Here is a 20,051-nt window from a genome sequence, read left to right as displayed (position 1 = left end):
GGAGCTGAGAGGACCATGCTAGCACGGCAGGCAGCCGGCAGTGACCTTTGCCTGGGGGAGGAGGTTTGGCGGCAGTTAGGCAGGTCATGTTCCGGGCATTTTGGCACCATTTTTGGGCCATGGAAAACGCTTAGCGCCGAACACGTACACCATATATCCCGGGCGATAGATATATACCACCTTTTTCTTCTTTCTTAAATTCCTAGATATATCACTTTAGTAGTGCCAATGTGCTGCGTCCGCGTGACCTTATCTTCACACCTTGTGCTAATCTGATGCCAGTGCTACATGTTAGTACGGCTACTACTTATGTATATATCCGCGAGGCCGTACAGCGTTGCAACTTGAGACGTTCAAATTGAAAAATAGCTGCAGGAAAGGAAGTGGTCCTCGATGGTACTCCATCGACCCGTCATCCTAAGACTAACCACAGTATCCTCGAAGCTGAATAGCGCTACCAAAAGAGAAGTTGAGAAAGCCAGCATGTTCGCTGGTTGGTTTCTAGGCTGCTAAGCTCGGCTGATACTGACTTGTTGTGAAAGAAAAATATTATTGGCTAGCTGATACGCCGTGGCCGAAACCAACAAGCTGAACATCTCAACAACCTAGTATTGAGCATCGACAATTCGACATGTATGTGCCTGTAGGACCAACATCAGAACCACCATCTCCTTTTTTCTATTCATGAGAAAGCATCAATGTCGAACGATGAAAGTAGATGGGCATATGGTGCCAACTCAGCATCGTTTACCATAGTGGTACTACCTGGTGCTGAAAGAAAGGAGAGAGGGTTTTACCTCTCCACTTTTACCACAATAGTAAGAGGTCCTCTAGAATAAAAAAAAAAGAGCATACGATTTTTGGGGCATGTTTTATTTTCCCCCTTGGATCCTGTGTTCTTTTATATGAACAAAACTACGATTCATGTCAAGCTATGCGTTTATCAAATATGCCCTAGAGAGTCCTTTGGGTTACTATGGGGAGTATGAAACCACAAAAAATCTGGAGGAAAATTAGCATAAGATTGTGTCTCATGAAAACTTTTCTTTGTCTCTCGGATTTTCTTAATTTTCTATGTTGCATACAAAGGCCATGATGAAAACTTTCCTACATTTTGAATTTATGTAGGATTATAAGTTCCATGTAACTTCAATCCAACGCTTTTTTTCCTATTCCTAAGAGATGCCAAAAAGGAACATTTTTGCCTCATTTTTAGTTTGATCAAACAAAATTTATATAAACAAGTATCATCACTTGTGAAATCGATTAGCCATACTATGAAATATGAATATACTTATTTGATATCATAAATATTTAATTTTTTAAAAACTTGGTCAAATTTAAGATGATGTGACTTAGCACTAAATATAATGACATTCTTTTGGTGACAGGGGGTACTTGCACGTCCGAATTCTTAACATATTGTACTACTTATGTAGGTCTTGTTTGGTGGAGCTCAAGCTTCGTAATTTTGTCGGTTAGAGATCTGGGTATATTTACATTATTTTCTTTTAGCTGTTTGTTGATAATCTGGATAAAAGAAGGAAGAGTAACTATTGTTTATGGTAGCTCCCAGTTCTACCATGAATCTGGAGCTGCCTTCTCGTGAGAAACAGACTCCGTAGCTATGTCGTGTGTGATCGTGCACGCAAGGCAACCACTGCCAGTTAATTTTGGTCATGTTAATTTCCCATTCTGTATATTAGTTAATATATACTCCGTACATACATCATGCGCCTACACGGTACACAGCACATGTGAACTGACGAGAGCCGCATGCACGACCATTCTTCTGCCCGCCTGCAGGAATTTCACATGGCCGCTGCAATGGCCACCGCTATCGTCACCAGTATTTTGGATTAGGTTGACAACCAAAAGTGGCTAAAGCATATAATGTATTCCGCCATCATATTTTTATCGTTAAGATAATCAGAAAACATATATGGATCATCCTATTTAGAGCCCAGACGAAGAAACAGGGGGTGCTAGCCCTGCTAGAAATCGTCAGACCGATTCCAAAACCGGCCAGGCCGGTTTGAGAAAGCTCCTCAAATACATGATATGATTGCACCATTGCGTTCCCCTCATCGAACTGACCGAAAACATATATGGTTTGCCTCGTTTAAAGTCCGGATGAATTAATTACAATTTTTGAAATAATTTCTGCACCGGACTGCAGCAGAACCGGCCAGGCTGGTTTGAACCTGTCAGGCCGGTTTGAATGCACCCTTGGCTGCCCAGGCCCTGTGAAAACCTGCCTAGTCGGTTTGTCTGTGTAAGTCTGATCCAAACTCTATTTTGATCAGGATTTAGACGTATTTTCCCATAGAAAATTTGGAGATCACGATCTGGAGTTGTTTTTTATTGGGATAAGACTGTTAAACATAGAAGTGTGTAATCTATATTTGGTAAGAGATCATCTATATTTGGAGCTGTGTCTCCTGATTGTCGTGTCCCATTGGTCACGCTTGTAACCTTCCATGTATGCGATCTTCTATATATATGAGTGGTCATGACCCATAGAGGTCATCTAGCGCCAATTACATTAACATGGTAACAGAGCCAGCTTTCTTCTAAATCAATGTCGACATCATCTTCTACCTCCTCCACCACCTCCGCCTCCACTTCCAGTCTCTCCTATGCTACTACCTTTGCCCCTATCCCAATTCTTCATGCCGTCACCATCCGACTCAACAAAACAAACTATACATTATGGCTCCCGTATCTGCGGGGTGCAAAGCTTATGGGCTTCATCGATGGATCCACTACCGCGCCTCCCCAGTAGATTCCTTCATCGACTGCTGATGGCGCCAAGCTCGTGTCTAACCCAGAATATTGCCTGTGGTATGATAAAGATCAACAAGTACTAAGTGGTCTTCTCTCATCGATGACTGCAGACGTCCTTTAGGACGTGGTGTCGGCCGCCACATCCAAAGAAGCCTGGGATACTCTTCGGCGCATGTTCTCCTCCGCCACGCGTGCGCATGCTGTCCAAGTGTGTGTCGATCTTGCTACAACCAAGAAGCGTGACCTCTCTGCTGCTGATTACTTCCACAAGATCAAGAGTCTGGCCTCCGAGCTGGCTGCGGCTGATGCTCCTCTTTGTGATGATGAGATCATTGCCTATCTCCTAGCGGGTCTTCCCCCAGATTACGATCCGTTCATCACATCTATGACGACAAAGAGTGAGCCCCTCACGCTCGACGATGTCTACTCACATCTGCTAGCATTTGAGGCACGCCAACTGTAGTACCAGGCGGAGACTCGTCTCAACATCAGCGCGTCGGCCAACTTCGTCGGCCGAGGTGGGCAGCAACGGGGCCGTGGGCAGCAGCGGGGCCGTGGTCATGGCGGTCCCCCTGCCCGCGCCCGAGGTCATGGCCGTGGCGGTCCTCCGCCCCAGGGATATGGACGCGGCGCCCCTCCCTGTTAGATCTGCGGTCATACAGGTCACACTGCTATCAAATGTTGGCATCGTATGGATGAGTCTTACCAGGAGGAACAACCCTATGCTGCGGTGGCTGCTACTTCCTCTTACAAGATCGACACCAACTGGTACACCGACACGGGGGATACCGATCACATAACCAGTGATCTGGATCGCCTAGCCTTGCGTGAACAATACCATGGTGGAGAAACGGTTCAAGTTGGCAACGGGGCAGGTTTGCAAATTATGCATATTGGTTCTTGTTCTCTTAATACTGCTACTTGTCCTCTTGATTTACATAATGTTCTCCACTTACCTGATATCTCTAAACACCTTCTTTCAGTTCATAAACTATCACGTGACAATAATGTATTTTTTGAATTTCATCCCTATCATTTTCTTGTAAAGGACCAAGCAACGAAACAAGTGCTTCTGGAAGGAAAGTGTGAATCCGGCCTCTATCCCATAAAGCCGTCCGATGTTGAATTCTTCAAACAAGCACTTGTCAGTGTCAAGGCATCCCCAGATCAGTAGCATGCTTGTCTTGGCCACCCCTCTACCCTAGTCGTGTGGTCCATTTTGAGTTTGAATAATCTTCCATACATCAAGGAGTCGAGTCCTTCAGTTTGTAATGCATGTCAATTAGGCAAGAGTCATCAACTCTCCTATATTCATGCCATTCATCGTTCTACATCGCCTCTTGAACTTGTTTTTTCAGATGTGTGGGGCCCTGCCCCTAAATTTGTTGGTGGATACAAATACTACATAAGCTTTATCGATGATTTTAGTAAATTTACGTGGATATATTTGATGCATGACCGCACTAAGGCTCAACGCATTTTCTTGCAATTTCAAGCACATGTAGAACGCCTCCTTGATACTAAAATTAAATGCGTCCAATCCGATTGGGGTGGGGAGTACAAAAACTTCATACTCAATTTTTTCGATCCCTTGGCATAGCTCATCGTGTTTCCTGCCCACATACTCACCAACAAAATGGATTGGCCGAACGCAAGCATCGTCATATAGTTGAAACTGGCCTTGCTCTCCTGGTTCATGCCTCCATACCGATTAAATTTTGGGACGAGGCCTTCCTCACAGCCACTTATCTCATCAATAGATTGCCCACTCGAGTCATTGATAATTTGTGCCCTATAGAACGCCTCCTCAAAACTCCACCGAATTATTCCATGCTCCGTATATTTGGTTGCGCATGTTGGCCCAATTTGCGACCTTATAACCAGCACAAACTTTCCTTTCGATCCAAAGTCTGCGTGTTCTTGGGATATAGTGGTCTTCACAAGGGATACAAATGTCTTGATATGGACTCTAGACGTGCGTATGTGTCCCGTGACGTTATATTTGATGAAACACTTTTTCCTTTCTCCACTTATCCTTCATCCAACGTTGTACCTAATCAGGACAATGGCAGTTTTAATTTAAACAATTACGATATGCATGTGTTTCCTGCTGCTAACCTTGTGAATGCAGCCCCTCAGCATGCAGCAGGTCCCGGGATGCCTGAAACCTCACCAGGATTGGCGCCGACACTCCCTGCCTCTCCCGTGTCCCCTACGGCACGCACAGAGGCTGCTGTTGGGATGTCATCTGCCGGCCCATCGCGGCAAACTACGTCACCGAGCGTCCGGCTTGAGGCCGTGCACGACTCAGAGGTTCCCGCACCGACTCCTCCTGCCCACAAGTATGGCACGCGCTTAAGCCACAACATCCAGAAGCCCAAGGTTTGTACTGACGGCACGGTTACTTATTCTGCCATTCGGACTTCAGATACAGAGCCTACATCGCATGTTACTGCTATGGCACACCCCCTTTGGAGGTCAGCAATGAATGATGAATTTCAAGCACTTGTCAAGAACAAGACCTGGCATCTGGTTCCTCCACGTGCTAGCCTTAATGTCATTGATTGCAAGTGGATTTTCAAACTGAAGCACAAAGCTGATGGCTCCGTTGATCGCTATAAAGCACGATTGGTCGCCAAGGGCTTCAAGCAGCAGTATGGAGTTGATTATGATGATACATTCAGCCCCGTAGTGAAACCTACCACTATTCGAGTCTTATTGTCTCTTGCAGTCTCCCGTGGTTGGTTTCTTCGACAGATTGATATTCAAAATGCATTCTTACATGGCCATCTTCAAAAGGACGTCTATATGAAACAACCACCTGGTTTTGTTGACTCGTCTCATCCTACTTATCTTTGCAAGTTGGACAAGTCATTATATGGCCTCAAGCAGGCCCCGCGTGCCTGATTTTCTCGTCTTAGTACCAAACTATTACAATTGGGGTTTCAAGCTTCTAAGGCTGATGTTTCTCTTTTCATGTTCAACAAAGGTGGCCTTCATATGTATATTCTCATCTATGTTGATGATATTATTATTATGAGCTCTTCATCATCGGCTACGGATTGTCTACTCATTCAACTTGAAGCTGAGTTTGCGGTGAAAGATCTTGGCACTCTTGGATATTTTCTTGGCATTGAAGTACATCATACTTCTACTGGCCTCATCTTGAGACAACACAAATACATCCAAGACCTGCTGCAGCGCACAAATATGGCCTCCTCTAATAGTGTTCCGACACCTATGCTTCCCAACGACAAGTTACTCTTAAAAAGTGGCGACCCTCTCTCAGCTGAAGATACTACACGCTATCGCAGTGTTGTTGGAGCTCTCCAATATTTGTCATTCACTCGCCCCAATATCTCCTTCTCTGTCAACCGGGTATGCCAATTTCTGTCAGCACCAACGACGGCTCATTGGGCGGCAGTAAAACGCATACTGCGTTATCTTCATTCCACGTCTGATATGGGGCTATGCATCACTAAATCTGGGTCTTTATTGCTAAGTGCGTTCTCTGATGCCGATTGGGCCGGGAACCCAGATGATCGGCGCAGTACAGGTGGCTATGCTATTTTCTTTGGTGGCAATCTGGTTTCTTGGAGCTCTCGCAAACAACCAACTGTTTCTCGCTCAAGCACAGAGGCTGAATACAAGGCCGTCGCTAATGCTACCGCTGAAGTAATATGGATACAAGTGTTGCTAAGGGAACTTGGGATCTCTCAGCTTTGGCCACCGTCCCTATGGTGTGACAACATTGGTGCCACTTATCTCTCTGCCAATCCCATTTTTCATTGTGGCACGAAGCATGTCGAGGTTGATTATCATTTTGTTCGTGAACGTGTTGCCTCTCGCCAACTCGACGTTCGCTTCATCTCATCAAAGGACCAGGTGGCCGACATCATGACTAAGCCGCTCCCGGTTACTCCCTACCGCAATTTACGGCGCAATCTGAACCTAGTCTATCACCGTCCAGATTGAGGGGGGTGTTAAACATAGAAGCGTGTAATCTATATTTAGTAAGAGATCATCTATATTTGGAGCTGTGTCTCCTGATTGCCGTGTCCCATTGGCCACGCTTGTAACCATCCATGTATGCGATCTTCTATATATATGAGTGGTCATGACCCATAGAGGTCATCTAGCGTCAATTACATTAACAAAGACCACACCTTTATATATATGAGAGGATCATGGCCGATTGAAGGATCCAACACAAAATCATCAAAAAAACACATCTACTATCTCTCTCTACCCTTTTTTTCTATCTACCTCTTCTCCACGTTCTTCGTCAGTGCTGCATGACTGGAGGATCGACGACGACGACGCTCTAGAGCGGTTAGGCCGGCTAAAGCAGCACATAGCCGCTGCACGCCCCGACGGGCCCTTCCGGACGTGTGGGGTTTCGGGTCTCAAAAGAGATATCGCCGGCGTGTCTTGCGTATCGCGCTTCCGACGAGGCACAAGGTCCGGGTGTGAATATCCTCCGGGCACCGGCCGATCCCTAAATCGGCTAAGTGCTACGTCGAACGATTTAGCTGATTATAGAGTGTGTGATCTAATTGAGCGTCGACGTATTAAAAAGTAGGCCTGCTCTGGAACCATTTGGTACGCAGGACGGGAGACACGACCCGGTGCGACGTGTATGTTCCCGGCACGACAGAGCTACCCGCCGGGGGAGACAAGACCCGGTGCGACGTGTATGTTTCCGGCACGACAGAGCTACCCGCCGGAATCGTGGAAAAGGATGGTACGGCTCGGGTAGTTTTCTCTTTTCTGGCAGTAACTTCTCACGTCCATGGCCACGGTGCACCCGCGCTGCACGCAACAGCTCACCTCGCACGCAGAGGAAGCTGGAGCTCGGCCTTCACAGCTCACCCCTGCTGCGTCTAGGATACGGACCGGAGACAGGAAGCGACACAGAGAGAGACAAGAGAAGCTGTGAAGACCGATCGAGAGCATACGCATGCGCATGCGTGTGTGACATTGCTTCGATGCTGTGGTGCCCGAAACTCCCGGTAAATGCGTGCAGGCGAAAAGGCATGTGTGACGATCGATCGAGATGGAGGAGATGTGTGAATGAACACAGATAAATGAAAATACTCCTCCGTACTATAATAAGGAGAAAAGGCATGTTTGGGTTGGAGACGTGGTCGTGCACCCGGAACCGGGGAGGGAGACGTGTCGCGCGCGCCCATTCGTCAACTGACATGGATGTCCATCCGCCCATCCGTCTGCGTGTCGGGCTCTCGGCGTCTGCGTGTCTTCTCCGTGCATTATTCAGAGCTGACCGCGCTGCCAATCGCCATTCGTCTCTCGTCTCGTCGGTTGACGTGGGCTTCCGTCCGCCGCGCGAGGTCATTGTGTGCGCTTCATAAGTGGTTAGTACTAGTACTATAATTAGAAGAGAGAAAAGATGGAACGAAGCCCTCCAATTGTACTCGCACACCACACCACCACGCCCACCTTAACGCCAAGCCAGCGACGTCTTCCCGGCTCGTTCGTGCGTAAGTACCTGACCAGTGATCAAAACCAAACGCGAGGGAAAAAAAAAAAACGAATCATCGGACTGGATCAGGGCGGCAGGCAGGACTCGGGAGTCAGGAGCCAGGACGCGCCACACGGGAAGCAGAGCAGGGATGTCCCTGCACAAACTAGGCGACCTTTGGACACCGTCCGGCCAGTCCTGCTGACTCCTTGCCTGGGAACCGAATGGAGCGCCGCGAGTATTTTCTGCGCGGGGGAAGCAAGTACAAGGGCCAACCACCGCCGCTGGGTCGCTGGGAGCCCGGCACGGACGTGGAAATGCCCAATGGGACGACGCTGGGTCCGTACTTCGTAGTAGACGTTAGGTGCGGGGAGGTACATCGCGACAAAATATTGAGTGCAAACCACATTTTCAGTGTACTACATGAAAACCTTTTAAAAAATTTAAAATTATGCATATTAATAGTGCATTGTCACAAATTTTGAGATTTAAAGGGTTTTCATGATTGCACCGAAAATGTGGTTTGCACTGAATATTTTACCGTACATCGCGGCCATCCCGCACTGATGCTCGGTGCCTTAGCATCTCCACGAGTCCCCTAATACAACTCCCCTGATAAGATGGTATTAGGGTAGCCTAATATCACTTTTTAGATTTATTAGGGGAGATGCTGCAGCAGTACCCTAATATATCTCTCCCAATACCCATATAAACGGTGGGTTCAACAGGCGTGTAAGAGAAAATATGGCTGAAAAGTGGTTGTTGTGATGGTCCCTATGGTATTGGAGGAGTTGTATCTTCTATTTTCTTGGAGAGATGAGGAAAATATTAGTGGCCACCAAAAGAAAATGAGAGGTATTGAGAAACTGCTGGAGTTACTCTAATATGACAGTTTTATATGGATAGATGGAGGTATCGTAGAACTGCAGGATGCTCTTATCCGATTTCTAGAAGGGGGGAGCTGGTTGGCGGAATGGATTAGAAGAGAAGAGTGCTGGCGGGGTTGTTAATTGTTAGCGATCTTCTCATGATTAATTAAGGAAGAATAGGACAGTGGTCGGTGCCGTACTCGCTAGTAGTTGAGATTGGTATCTACGGCAGGGGCAGTGGAGCGTCGCTGTGATGACTGATGATGGCATTCTCTCCGCGCCATCATGGTTTGTGGTGGTGAGGCAGAAGAATGTGTCTGTATGCGTAGTGTATGTGTGTGAGGCACGCGTGGAAGAGGAGGGCCGGGTTAACAGTTCAGATCAGGGGCACAGCCATACAGGACATGATCGAGTTTTTTGTTTGGGGCTTCTTTTAAGAGGCGCCGACGCTAAGATCATACGATGTGCAGCAGAGAGATTTCTGTTTGCTGTTGCATTTTCGACTTGGTGGGCCGTTGGGTCTGCCTAATCGTCGGTCCAACTTATGGCCCATTTAGTTGCTTATGATGTAGTCCATAATCCTCCTTGTAATTTGGTAGCCCATAGCTTAGCTGTCCTCAGGGCGAGTTTTGAGTCAGGTCAGGGTACTGATCCAGTTCTGGACAGTATTCCGTTTTGTATTTAGTCGCTTGTAGCCAAAGATTTGGCCTTGGTTTATAAGTTATGGAGATACCTTCCATGTTTAAAAAAGAAAAAGAAAAAAGAAAAGATAACCCCGAAAATGGAAATTAGCATTCCATGAGAAGTAAGCATCATCGGTATTAAAAAGTGGGACAACTAGAGTCTCCAATCAACATTACTTTGCTTGTAAACCATCACATTACATGCTGTCCAACAAACATAGACATACCATTTTACTGAGCCACTGCAAATGGCCATACACACGAACCAGTTCTTCCCGGAAGAAACCTCGATCTAAGAAAACTATAAAGTAAACCAACCAACCAACCAACCAAACCGTCTAGAAAAGGAACAAACTGAACGAGAACCTGCAATTACCCAAACTATTTTGCACAGCGGGGAAAGAAGAGCTTCGGAGTCAGCGTCGATTTGCTATACTGAAGGAGCTGACTTTCATTGGTGTAGCAACAACAAGCGGTGCTTCTGGAGAGTCACTGCTTGCAAACTTCTCGTGCATGAAGCGGCTGTCGACAATCGATTCATCCTTGAGGACAACTTTGTAGCAGTAGCAGCTCTTGAGGCCCTGCTGATCACGATAGCACTCATGGTTGCTGTCCTTGACTCGCTGGAAATTCCAAATGACACTGAATTTGCCCACTGTAGCAACAAGGTGCTTTTCCTGCTTCCCATTCTCTGTTACCTGATGAACTCAATTGAATGCAGAGGAACAGACATCAGAACAAATTCTGAACTATATTGAAGCATCAAGGAACATAAAATTCATAAGAAGCCAATACAATAGAAACGATCACACTAAAGCAAAGTTTTGCAATGCAAACACAGGTGAACACACTTGGCTACTCAACTGTTAGGAAAGGGTGTCAGTGGTAAGCCTTACCCTCGCCTGTTCAATGCGAGGAGACCGCGACTCGAACCCGGGACCTTCCGGTCACAGGCGGTAAGACTCTACCGCTTGCACCAGGCCCGCCCTTCTGTTATAATATTCTAACATTACTAATTTACTATGCAATAAACTGGAACTGCGAATTACCATTACAGGCAATGAGAAGTGTTCAAGGTGAGATTCATAAGCAGCCAATTTACAAGCAAATGATCACAATAAGGAAATGACGGTCACTACTACATAGAATTTTTGCAATGCAAATGCACATCACTTCACTAAAAATGGAATGCACTATATGCAATAAACTTGAACTGCAAATTACCGTTACAGGCAATGAGAAGTGTCCAAAGGTGCGATATATTTAAAAGTGGTCTTTAAGCAAGGTTATTTTTTTAGAAGTATAAGCAAGGTTATTTTCGCCTTCTGAATTGTTGAATCCGCTTCTCAAGGTTAAGTAAACAACTATAACATGATTCTACAAATGTCAGATTAGGAACATAATTATCGCCCCCCTACTTCAAACATGTACTTCTTACTATGTGCAGAGATCATGCTGTTAAAAATGAGGACAAAACAATCACTTCATACTAGTTGTTACCACTTCGAGATAAAACATGAATAAGCGTTCATATGCACAGAACAAAGGGTGAACAAGTTCTTTCCTCTGTGAATTGGCATTTAATTGGTACAGAGTTACTTCTTGTGAGAATAATTCCATTACAGCTATACAAATCACTTGCATAAATTAGTTAGTGCAGCAATGAACTGTTACTATGACCAGGACCAGAGAAATCTAGACAATTCACTTATCATGCATATTTGAATTAGCATTCTATTTAATTTTACTAGATTAGCTACAGGGGCATCTATTATTATGTGTTCAGAACAGGAGATTTGAACGTACCCATGAGAATTGCCCACCATGGAATTTGTTGCGAGTCCCTGCTAAAATTGAATCAAGTGGAGTGAGCTTCAGCAGCCTTGGTGCAGCAATCCTATTTCCCATACGGCCACTAAACCCAGTCTTTTCTTTTCCATCTTTGTCCTTGAAGATGGTGCATATCAAGATCAAGTATGTGTCAGTTGTTCCCAAAATCCATTTCCCATCATAAGTAACATCCACATGTGTAATTGGAGACCCAAGCCCTGGGAATGCTGTTTTCGCCATACGCATCGAGCTCTTAGAATAGAGTCTAATCTTCCCATCCACAGAACCAACAACAATTGAACCATCCCCAGTACTTGCAAAGCAATTGAAGTTGGTGCCACGCGAGAACTGATGACCCTGTGACCAGTTCAGCACTGGTGACTCTGATGAGCTACCGATTGTCTGCACCCTGCCTCTGGGGTCGCGCATATCCCATCTACACAACCTGTTGTCATCCAGGCCTAAGAATGTCGACCCGGAGGGTTCCAACTGCGCCCCCTTACTGTCATTGGCAATGTCTCGCATTGTGATATCAATTCCATCCTTCTCAAACCGCCATTCGGCGACAACCTTCCCAGTCTCAATATCGAGATGGTGGACACCACTGGAATGCAGAGCCTCTCCTGGGCTCATCAGCAGCATGTTAGTCTCGCCGCGCATCAGCAGTGCCTTCTTCGGTGTCGAATAGGCGCTCCCACTGCCGCCACGGCCCCCCGAGATCCTCACCGACGCGCCCTTCCCATGCAAGCCATGGCTGAAGTTCTTGACCACCTGTATCCCGGCGCCACCGACCAAGAAGCTGTTGTCAAGCGCCCCAAGCGCGAGGCTCTGGATGCTGTCGCCGTCGCCGGCCTCCTCCTCGAACTCCTCAAGCAGGTCCTTCGCTGGTGCTGCAGCGGGAGGGGTGAGGCTTTCCTTCGCGTCGGTCCAAACAGCGTCGTCGGCCTCGGCGGGCCGCGCCCACGCGGCGAACTCGGCGCCGAACACCTCCTTTCGCCCCTCATCCGTTGCCTCGACCCCGTACGTGTTCTCAAAGAGGCAGCGCTCGTAGTCCACCCTGAACCGGCGGAATTCGGCATCGGTGGGCAGTCGTAGAGCCCATACGGAGCCGCTCGCGGCGAAGTCCGCCCGGCGCTGCGCGGGGATCGTCTTCAGCTGGAGCGCCGAGTCCACGGGCGCGGAGACCCGCGGCCCCGGCCCGACCTCCAGGAACCACCTGGTGGAAGAGTCGTCGTCGCTCGACTTGTCGACGAAGGCGTAGGTCGCGCGGCGCTCGGCGGGCACCCAGTGCGCGGAGGGCGAGGCTCCGCCGATGTGGAGGTAGAGCTTGGCGGAGGTCGGACGCTGGTACTCGAGATCCAGCGACCTGAGCTTGGCGTCGATGGCCTCAAGCGACGAAGGGGTGGCGGTGCGGAGGAGGTCGTCGTCGCGCTGCCCCGCGCTCGCAGCGGCCTCCGCGACGGGTGATCGGGCGTCGTAGTCGTCCTCGTACTCCTCTTCTTCGTCAGAGGAGGTGAGGTCAATGTCCTCGTGGCTGTGGGAGCCGCCCATGGCGGTTGCGGTGGAGGGGAATTCGGATCGGGAGTTGCGAGACGGGCGACCCGGGGTGCGGTGCGGGAGAGGAGATCGTGAATTGGTGATGGAGGCGGGGAAAGTGAGATCGGAGCGGCGGGGAGTGTGTATAAGTACGCTGCAGGGGCCGATGTGGGGGCAGGGAGGGCAGGGGATGGTCGGTGCGTGTGGCGGACGTGACGCGCCCCACGCGCCGGAGACGGCGAGGCCGACGAGGTTCCTTCGCGAAGGGGGCGAAGTGGTTTTCTACTTTTTTTAATGATGATATTTTTTATTTGAGCGAATGACGATGGGTTTGATTTTTTTTTTTCAGGAAAACGATGGATTTTGATGAGAGAGACTGAGAGAGCTAACTTTTTTTTTGAGGGGAATGAGAGAAAGGCAGAGAGCAGACTAGGAAAGCCAACGGTGGGCATTGGGCCTGGGTCTGGCGAAAGCTGGGTTGGGCCGTGGAACCATAAGGCCCACGTGAGTGTGCGACTCGCCTGACACAGGCTATATGGCCCGCCCGTGTCTTCTTCCTATCGCCTCCAACTCCACACAAAACTAGGAGCTTCACTCCACTCTGCCCTCCGCCGCCGCCAACGCCGCCGCCGCAGCTGCCGAAGGCGGGAACTTGGCGGTGCTACTGTACGCGACTGCTCTCATCTCGTTCCCGCGCAGGTAACCCCAAACTCTCTGATCCAGTCTCATGTCTGATTCCGCATCTGTGTTAGTCCCCCAAGGTTTTGGAACCCTAGAAGGCTAACTGTTGGTTGTCGACGCCATCTCCTCTCGGTCCGTGAGCTGGTCGCGCGCAATTTTGTGGTTTAATTTCGTTAGTTTGATTCGGTGTTTCGATCGGCGTAACCCTTGTGTCTGAGTGGTCATACTGTGGCCATCTCGTGCTTAGATTGGAGTTGCTGAGCGTTCGCGTCGAATTCGCCTGACGTTTGTTATTGTTATAAAATCGCTTGTTCCCCCTTCCGTAGGGCTGTTCCGCTGTCCCTTTGGGTCAATAGAGTTACCCCTTTGGTTTAGGGAATAGGGATCTAACTTTGCTTGCAAGGATCATAAATTGTTCAGTCTTCCAAATATGATTATGACCACTCTGTTGTAAATTTGCGATGTGTGGCTTTATGCTGTAGCAGCAAAGCATCAGCTGGTACTCATTTTTGTTTAGAACATTGTTGAATTACGAATATGGTTGGCTATTCATACTGGGGATTGTGGCAGGTGGTGTCTGTGTGATGTTCTGTGAGATATGTCTTGATTTCTGTGACTCATCCCTTACCCTTAGTATCTTTTGGACATGAAAATTGTTTATAATGTGTTCTTTTGGTTAATTGTTTGGGAGTACTAATTTGAATTAACTCTATTTGTTCCTCTTGTGACTAAGTTCAGGATTTGTTCACAATGGCCCGTGTGTATGTTGGCAACTTGGATGCACGCGTGACTTCTGGGGAACTCGAAGATAAGTTCCGTGTGTTTGGAGTTCTGCGAAGGTCACTTTTTGTCAAACTTTATCCCGGTTTTGTATAGATATGTTTTTATAGTTTTTTATGTTTTCCGCCTTGAACGCATGGCAAGCCAACGTAAGAACCTAGTCATTCATATGGTGATGAAACCCCAGAGAATAGCTTTATGATGTTTTAGTGATTTATTTATGAGCTCACTAACTTATTGGAGAGGGTGATAGTTCAGAACCAACTTTGATTTCACTTTGCTCATATTCTTCATCAGATGTTTGTGTGGCCAACTTCCTTACCCAGTTTGTTAAACTTGTTTCGTTCACCGTGATATTTGACTTTCAAGGGCTTTGGTTGCCTTATAAAAAAAAATATTGATTGCGGTGGTGTAAAACTTTGCAAACTTGATCGTCCAACTATTTTGTCTGCAGAGGTGCTTTGTATTGTTTATGTCCACTGTGCACGCTCTTCCAACCATTTCTTTTTTTTTATTTTAAAAAAGGGCGTACCCAGTGCAGAGAGCTCCCACTCTGTGCGGGGTCTGGGGAAGGGTGTTAGTGGCAAGCCTTACCCTCGCCTGTGCAATGCGAGGAGACCGTGACTCGAACCCGGGACCTTCCAGTCACAGGCGGTAAGGCTCTACCGCTTGCACCAGGCCCGCCCTTCCAACCATTTCTTATTTTAAGAAAAAAATATTTTGGATCTTTTAGATGGAGGTATGCAGTCATACGTATCTTCATGTTCGATTTAGTGAGATGGATATGTTTTACCTGTTATATGTCCGTTACGACTTCTTTCTTTATGAGATGAAATGTGCTGTTTCACCTGGTGTAGTTCGCTAACTGTTGTTCTCAATGCAGTGTTTGGGTCGCACGTAAACCACCTGGCTTTGCATTTATTGATTTTGATGACAGGAGGGATGCGGAGGATGCTATTCGTGATCTAGATGGTATGTTAGCAGTGTCTTTTGGTTGAACTTGTTTGAAGCTCTGCCTGGACACACTTTAGTTTTGTGAAGAGAAATCCTGTGATTGTCCGAAAAGTTGTTCAATCAGTATTAAGAGCTTGCTTCTAGATTTGGCATTTTTTGGGTGAATGAAGCAGCATTTGGATTGTTCTGGATTTGCAATTTGTTACTCTTACTTCTCACTTTGCTCTTATTTGTTTATTTTTTGCTGGTGTTAACTATACTTTGGTGTATTGTTTCCGAAATAGGTAAGAATGGATGGAGAGTTGAACTATCTCGTAATTCCAGTGGTCGTGGTGGTCGCGATCGGTATGGTGGATCTGAGTCGAAGTGCTATGAGTGTGGTGAGACTGGACACTTCGCACGTGAATGTCGTCTGCGCATTGGCTCTGGAGGTCTAGGTAGTGGAAGACGTCGCAGCAGGAGCAGGAGCCGCAGCCGCAGCCCTAGATACCGCAAGAGTCCGAGCTATAGTAGAAGGTAACCATTTTTTTTTACTTTGTAGATTTCAGTTGTAAATTAACTCTCAAATTTTATTGCTTAACCTTAAATGCTGCCTATATCTTTCTTCGGTACTCCCTCCATTCCAAATTGTAAGTTGTTCTAGCTTTTCTAGATACATAGCTTAATACCTAGACATACATTATGTCTAGATACATGGTAAAAAGCTATGTATCTAGAAAAGTCAGAACGACTTACAATTTGGAACGGAGGGAGTAACTGATACTATTCTGCTTTAATGCCCTTCTATTGTAGATTCATTACGGGCTTGGATTTTGGCTAGCAAGCCTGCAATTTGCTACTATGCCAAAATTGCATTTCTCATTTTGCAGGCTTCTCTAATTCTTTCTTTTAAGGGACAATTGTCTGGCGGACATCCAAAGTGATGGTTGTTTGCTAGCGGACACCCCATTTTGAGCAGTTTGCCAGAAGACACTCTGGTCCGTCAGCAAACGACCATCACTTTGGATGTCCGCCAGACAATTGTCCCTTCTTTTAATTACCTTTTACAAAGCAGCCTTAAATTAACTGCTCTGCTTGCAGGAGCTATAGCCCTCGTTATCGCTCTCCAAGGCGTCGTAGTCCTTCGCCAGCTCGTGGGCGCAGCTATAGTAGGTCGCCGTAGTACAACTGCAACAAATAGGTATCTCCCTTGCTAATGGGTATGCAAATCAGTGAAAATACAACTCTATGTTCCTGGACAGCTTTATAGAATACATATACCTCACATTGCCATGTGCTGTTATGCAGAGGTAATGATGGCAGGTACTGGTGTAGCAGGAGCTAGGCCTGAAGCCCTTGCCTGATTCTCCTCTGTGTGAGAACTTGGTCCTTGGTTTGGCTGTCAGGAACAAATTTGGAACTGTCGTCAACTGCATGACTTCAGTTCAGGTTTAAAACCTTATCTAGCTTATTGTGATTGTCTTGATTATGCCATTAAAGAACTTTTAAGATTTGGATGTATCATGCCACTAAGACATATTACCTTTCTTCTCTGTGTTAAAAAGGCATGTTCTGCTTAAACGACTCGGCCAACTACGGCTCTCAGTTGTAGTCTTCATGGTTTTGTTCCTCCATTCTTGGCACGTCCTTACCTGCAAACGTTGTCAACCTTTCATTACTATCTGCCTTCGATGTTTCATCATGAAATTCTTCACCGAAGATGCTACTTCGTCACAAATTAGTAATATCCTTTTCCCCATATAGTTGATAATAAGGATTGAGTGTACTGAGCACTAACAAATGCAGCTCGCGAAAGTAAGGCCCTTGATTTTCGTCATAGAACAAGAGCAGTTATTTTAATTGCAGCACTCACGTGAAAATAAATCTACTCTGCATGCTGGGGATTGGGGCGAATGAAGTGTGGCCTTCAGCTGCACCTAGTTGGGCATCCAAGGAACCTAGTCAGGCTGACTTCAGCAAGAGGCGCAGCCTTCGACTAAACGTGTTAGTTTTATTTCTTGTGGTTTTGGTTCTTCACTTCTGTTCCTTGTGTTCTGCCTTCACTGCACCATATTGGTAGTGGTTGAATAATGCTTCTGTCTGTGGTAAGTTATTCTTGGTACAATTGCTCTTCTTTTTCTCCTGATCAGTGTATGTTGGACTTTCTGATAGAGTTAGCATCAATTGTAGTATAAATATGTCCGGAAATTAATTGTAATTCTATGTGAATACTCTCAGAAAACATACACAGATTTGAGGTATAATCTGCTCTTGGCGAATGATTTTTTTAAAGATCATTCCAGTGTCCCCTATAGTCTTCTTCTGAATGCTTCATTTGGGCCATGCTGGACTTCCGCATCTGTGCAATAGTGCTATCGTATTGCTTGGCATTCATGTTGCATGTTAGTTGCACTTTTCCTTATGGAATGATGGATGGTTCCTGTTATTGTTGCATTGCATTTGCGTGCCATAAAGGATATGGTGCAGCAGTTTAATTTGGATCTTGTATTAATTGACCGTCTTTGTTTCTGGTTTACATATGTCAGCTCCTCGGTAGGTTGGAAGTACATTGTTTCTGCTCGCTAAATCTGGTGCGGCTTTGAGTAATAAGTTCATGAAACTTACTTTTTGGGCTAGGTCCTTGCCCACTTATTTAGAGTCGATGTGTCATGTTTTTTTGGTCGTCTATGGTGTGCGTGCTCGGCTGGGTACTGTTTGCCTTTAGATGCAGCAACCCACATGGGGCACACGCTGGTATTTCTCTGCTAGCGAAGTACCTCGTTATGCCTTCGCCGTATTGAACATGTTCCTAATTTTACATGTTAAGCCAACAGGTTCCAAATTTTAGTTGTCACCATCTCGTGTGTGCTAGTTTTGGCCTGAATATGTGCTTAACAATGGATTGGAATGAAACAAGTACACGCTGGACCAGCTTGAAGGTCTACAACTGGTTGCCCTTTCGAAATTGTGCGTAGAAAATTGCACATTTTTCCAGCATGCAACCGAAAACAAATGTGAGCGACTTATTTGTCTGAGCTTAGCTTTGTCATATGACTAGTTAAGTTATCACGAACAATACTCCTTGTAAATTGGATTTGTCTTTATCCTACATTTTAGTCTTGCCTCTCAACGACTAGCTATCACAATATCACGGTTTGCAGCGGATTATAGCGGCTAGTCTTGCTTAGCAACGGGCTATTCGGTGTGGGACATTGTCGACAATGAGATTTCGTCTTGATGGCTTTGTCTTTCGGGGGATGGCGGTGTAGTGTAGTGACCAGTTCGTGGTCGTTAGGTGGCGGTGAAGCGTGTGTCCTTGTTGAGTTGTGGCTCGGGTCGATGTCCCAATTCGACCGGCTAGAGTTGTTTTTTCTTCTTCTTTGAGTTGGAGTTTTTGGTGCGTGTTGATAATATTGTTTCTGTTTATTTTTGCTCAGTCTGGGTTTTATCTACTTTTTAATATAATCGGCAGCTCTTCTGCTATTCATTTAAAAAAATATCACGTTGAAGACAAATCCATTGTATAGGGGACTTGGTGAGCATAAACGAAACATGTTCTAGATACATCCATTTACAAACAGTTTTACCTTGTACCCAACAAATACGTGCCCACCCTTTGTACCTACGCTTCCAATATCACGCGTCAAGTAATTCCTTCCTTCTCATGTGCATCATCTACGGATACGTTTCCTTCATTGCATTATTGCCATATTTCTTCTCACGTAGGAGTACGATGCTGCGAACCGGATAGGTTTGGGACATCGTACTGATCTTTTTTTCGCACACCCTTGTCGCAACCGCGCCGCCAAAGAGGACGCGCTACGCCACCATGCCAGCCTGATCCGACGGCACGATCACTGACCTAGCAAATGCCAAGTACCCTGCTAATGCTCAAGGCAACGGAGATGCAGGAGTTGCCCACAAGACTGTCCCTGATCAAGCTGAAGAACAGGACCATGAAATGAAATGACAGGAACCAGTGGCGTTCAAAAGGCGGGAAGTGACGTGGGCATCAAATGTTTGGACACTAATCAGGAGTATTAGACATAACCTAATTATAAAACTAATTGCACAGATAGAGGCTAATTTGCGAGATGAATCTATTGCCTAATTAATCCATAATTTGATAATGTGGTGCTACAATAAACATATGCTAATTATGGATTAATTAGGCTTAATTGATTCGTCTCGCTAATTAGTCTATTCATGTGCAATTAGTTTTATAATTAGCTGATGTTTAGTCTTTCTAGTTAACATCCAAACGTCCAATATGATCCGCACTAAACTTTAGCCTATGAATCAAACAACCCCTAAGACGTGGGCTGGAGAAAGGCGGCCGAAGAATCCCAACACGAAGTATGCCGGGCCTAATTGGCGTCCCTGGTAGCTGACCTTGCTGTGGATACTTGAAGGGAAAGAAGCTGAAGAGAGGTGGCGTGAAGAATCAAAACACCGAACCAGCAGCGTAAG

At 46.4% G+C, this 20,051-nt stretch overlaps 2 protein-coding genes and 1 non-coding gene across 5 annotated transcripts; 2 read left to right on the top strand and 1 right to left on the bottom strand.

The window, feature by feature from the left end:
• The first annotated feature begins 3,097 nt into the window (after positions 1-3,097).
• On the top strand, positions 3,098-3,236 carry LOC136478848 (small nucleolar RNA Z247). Its single transcript, XR_010764520.1, has one exon. It is a non-coding gene; the product is annotated as a small nucleolar RNA Z247 (small nucleolar RNA).
• Positions 3,237-9,981: 6,745 nt separating this feature from the next.
• Positions 9,982-13,339, bottom strand: LOC136478254 (protein CYPRO4-like). Its single transcript, XM_066476617.1, has 2 exons — positions 11,628-13,339; positions 9,982-10,519 (listed from the first exon to the last, which is right to left on the bottom strand). The coding sequence occupies exons 1-2, from the start codon at positions 13,200-13,202 to the stop codon at positions 10,238-10,240; spliced, it is 1,857 nt and encodes a 618-aa protein (XP_066332714.1). The 5' UTR covers positions 13,203-13,339; the 3' UTR covers positions 9,982-10,237.
• Positions 13,340-13,728: 389 nt separating this feature from the next.
• Positions 13,729-17,845, top strand: LOC136475066 (serine/arginine-rich splicing factor RSZ21). Of its 3 annotated transcripts, XR_010763083.1 has the most exons (7): positions 13,729-13,886; positions 14,607-14,707; positions 15,532-15,620; positions 15,887-16,118; positions 16,683-16,782; positions 16,890-17,030; positions 17,147-17,845. XR_010763083.1 is itself a non-coding variant. In XM_066472619.1 (6 exons), exons 2-5 carry the CDS (start codon positions 14,619-14,621, stop codon positions 16,762-16,764), a joined length of 492 nt encoding a protein of 163 aa, XP_066328716.1. In that variant the 5' UTR covers positions 13,729-13,886; positions 14,607-14,618; the 3' UTR covers positions 16,765-16,782; positions 16,890-17,140. The 3 variants fall into 3 exon arrangements, 2 of the variants coding, with proteins under 2 accessions (XP_066328716.1, XP_066328717.1); XM_066472619.1 differs by lacking the exon at positions 17,147-17,845 and having other exon boundaries at positions 16,890-17,140; XM_066472620.1 differs by lacking the exon at positions 17,147-17,845 and having other exon boundaries at positions 16,683-16,801; positions 16,890-17,140.
• Positions 17,846-20,051: the final 2,206 nt, after the last annotated feature.

This window comes from Miscanthus floridulus, chromosome 8 (genome assembly GCF_019320115.1).
Source record: "Miscanthus floridulus cultivar M001 chromosome 8, ASM1932011v1, whole genome shotgun sequence".
NCBI lineage: Eukaryota > Viridiplantae > Streptophyta > Magnoliopsida > Poales > Poaceae > Miscanthus > Miscanthus floridulus.
This window is presented reverse-complemented; position numbering and strand designations above follow the sequence as displayed.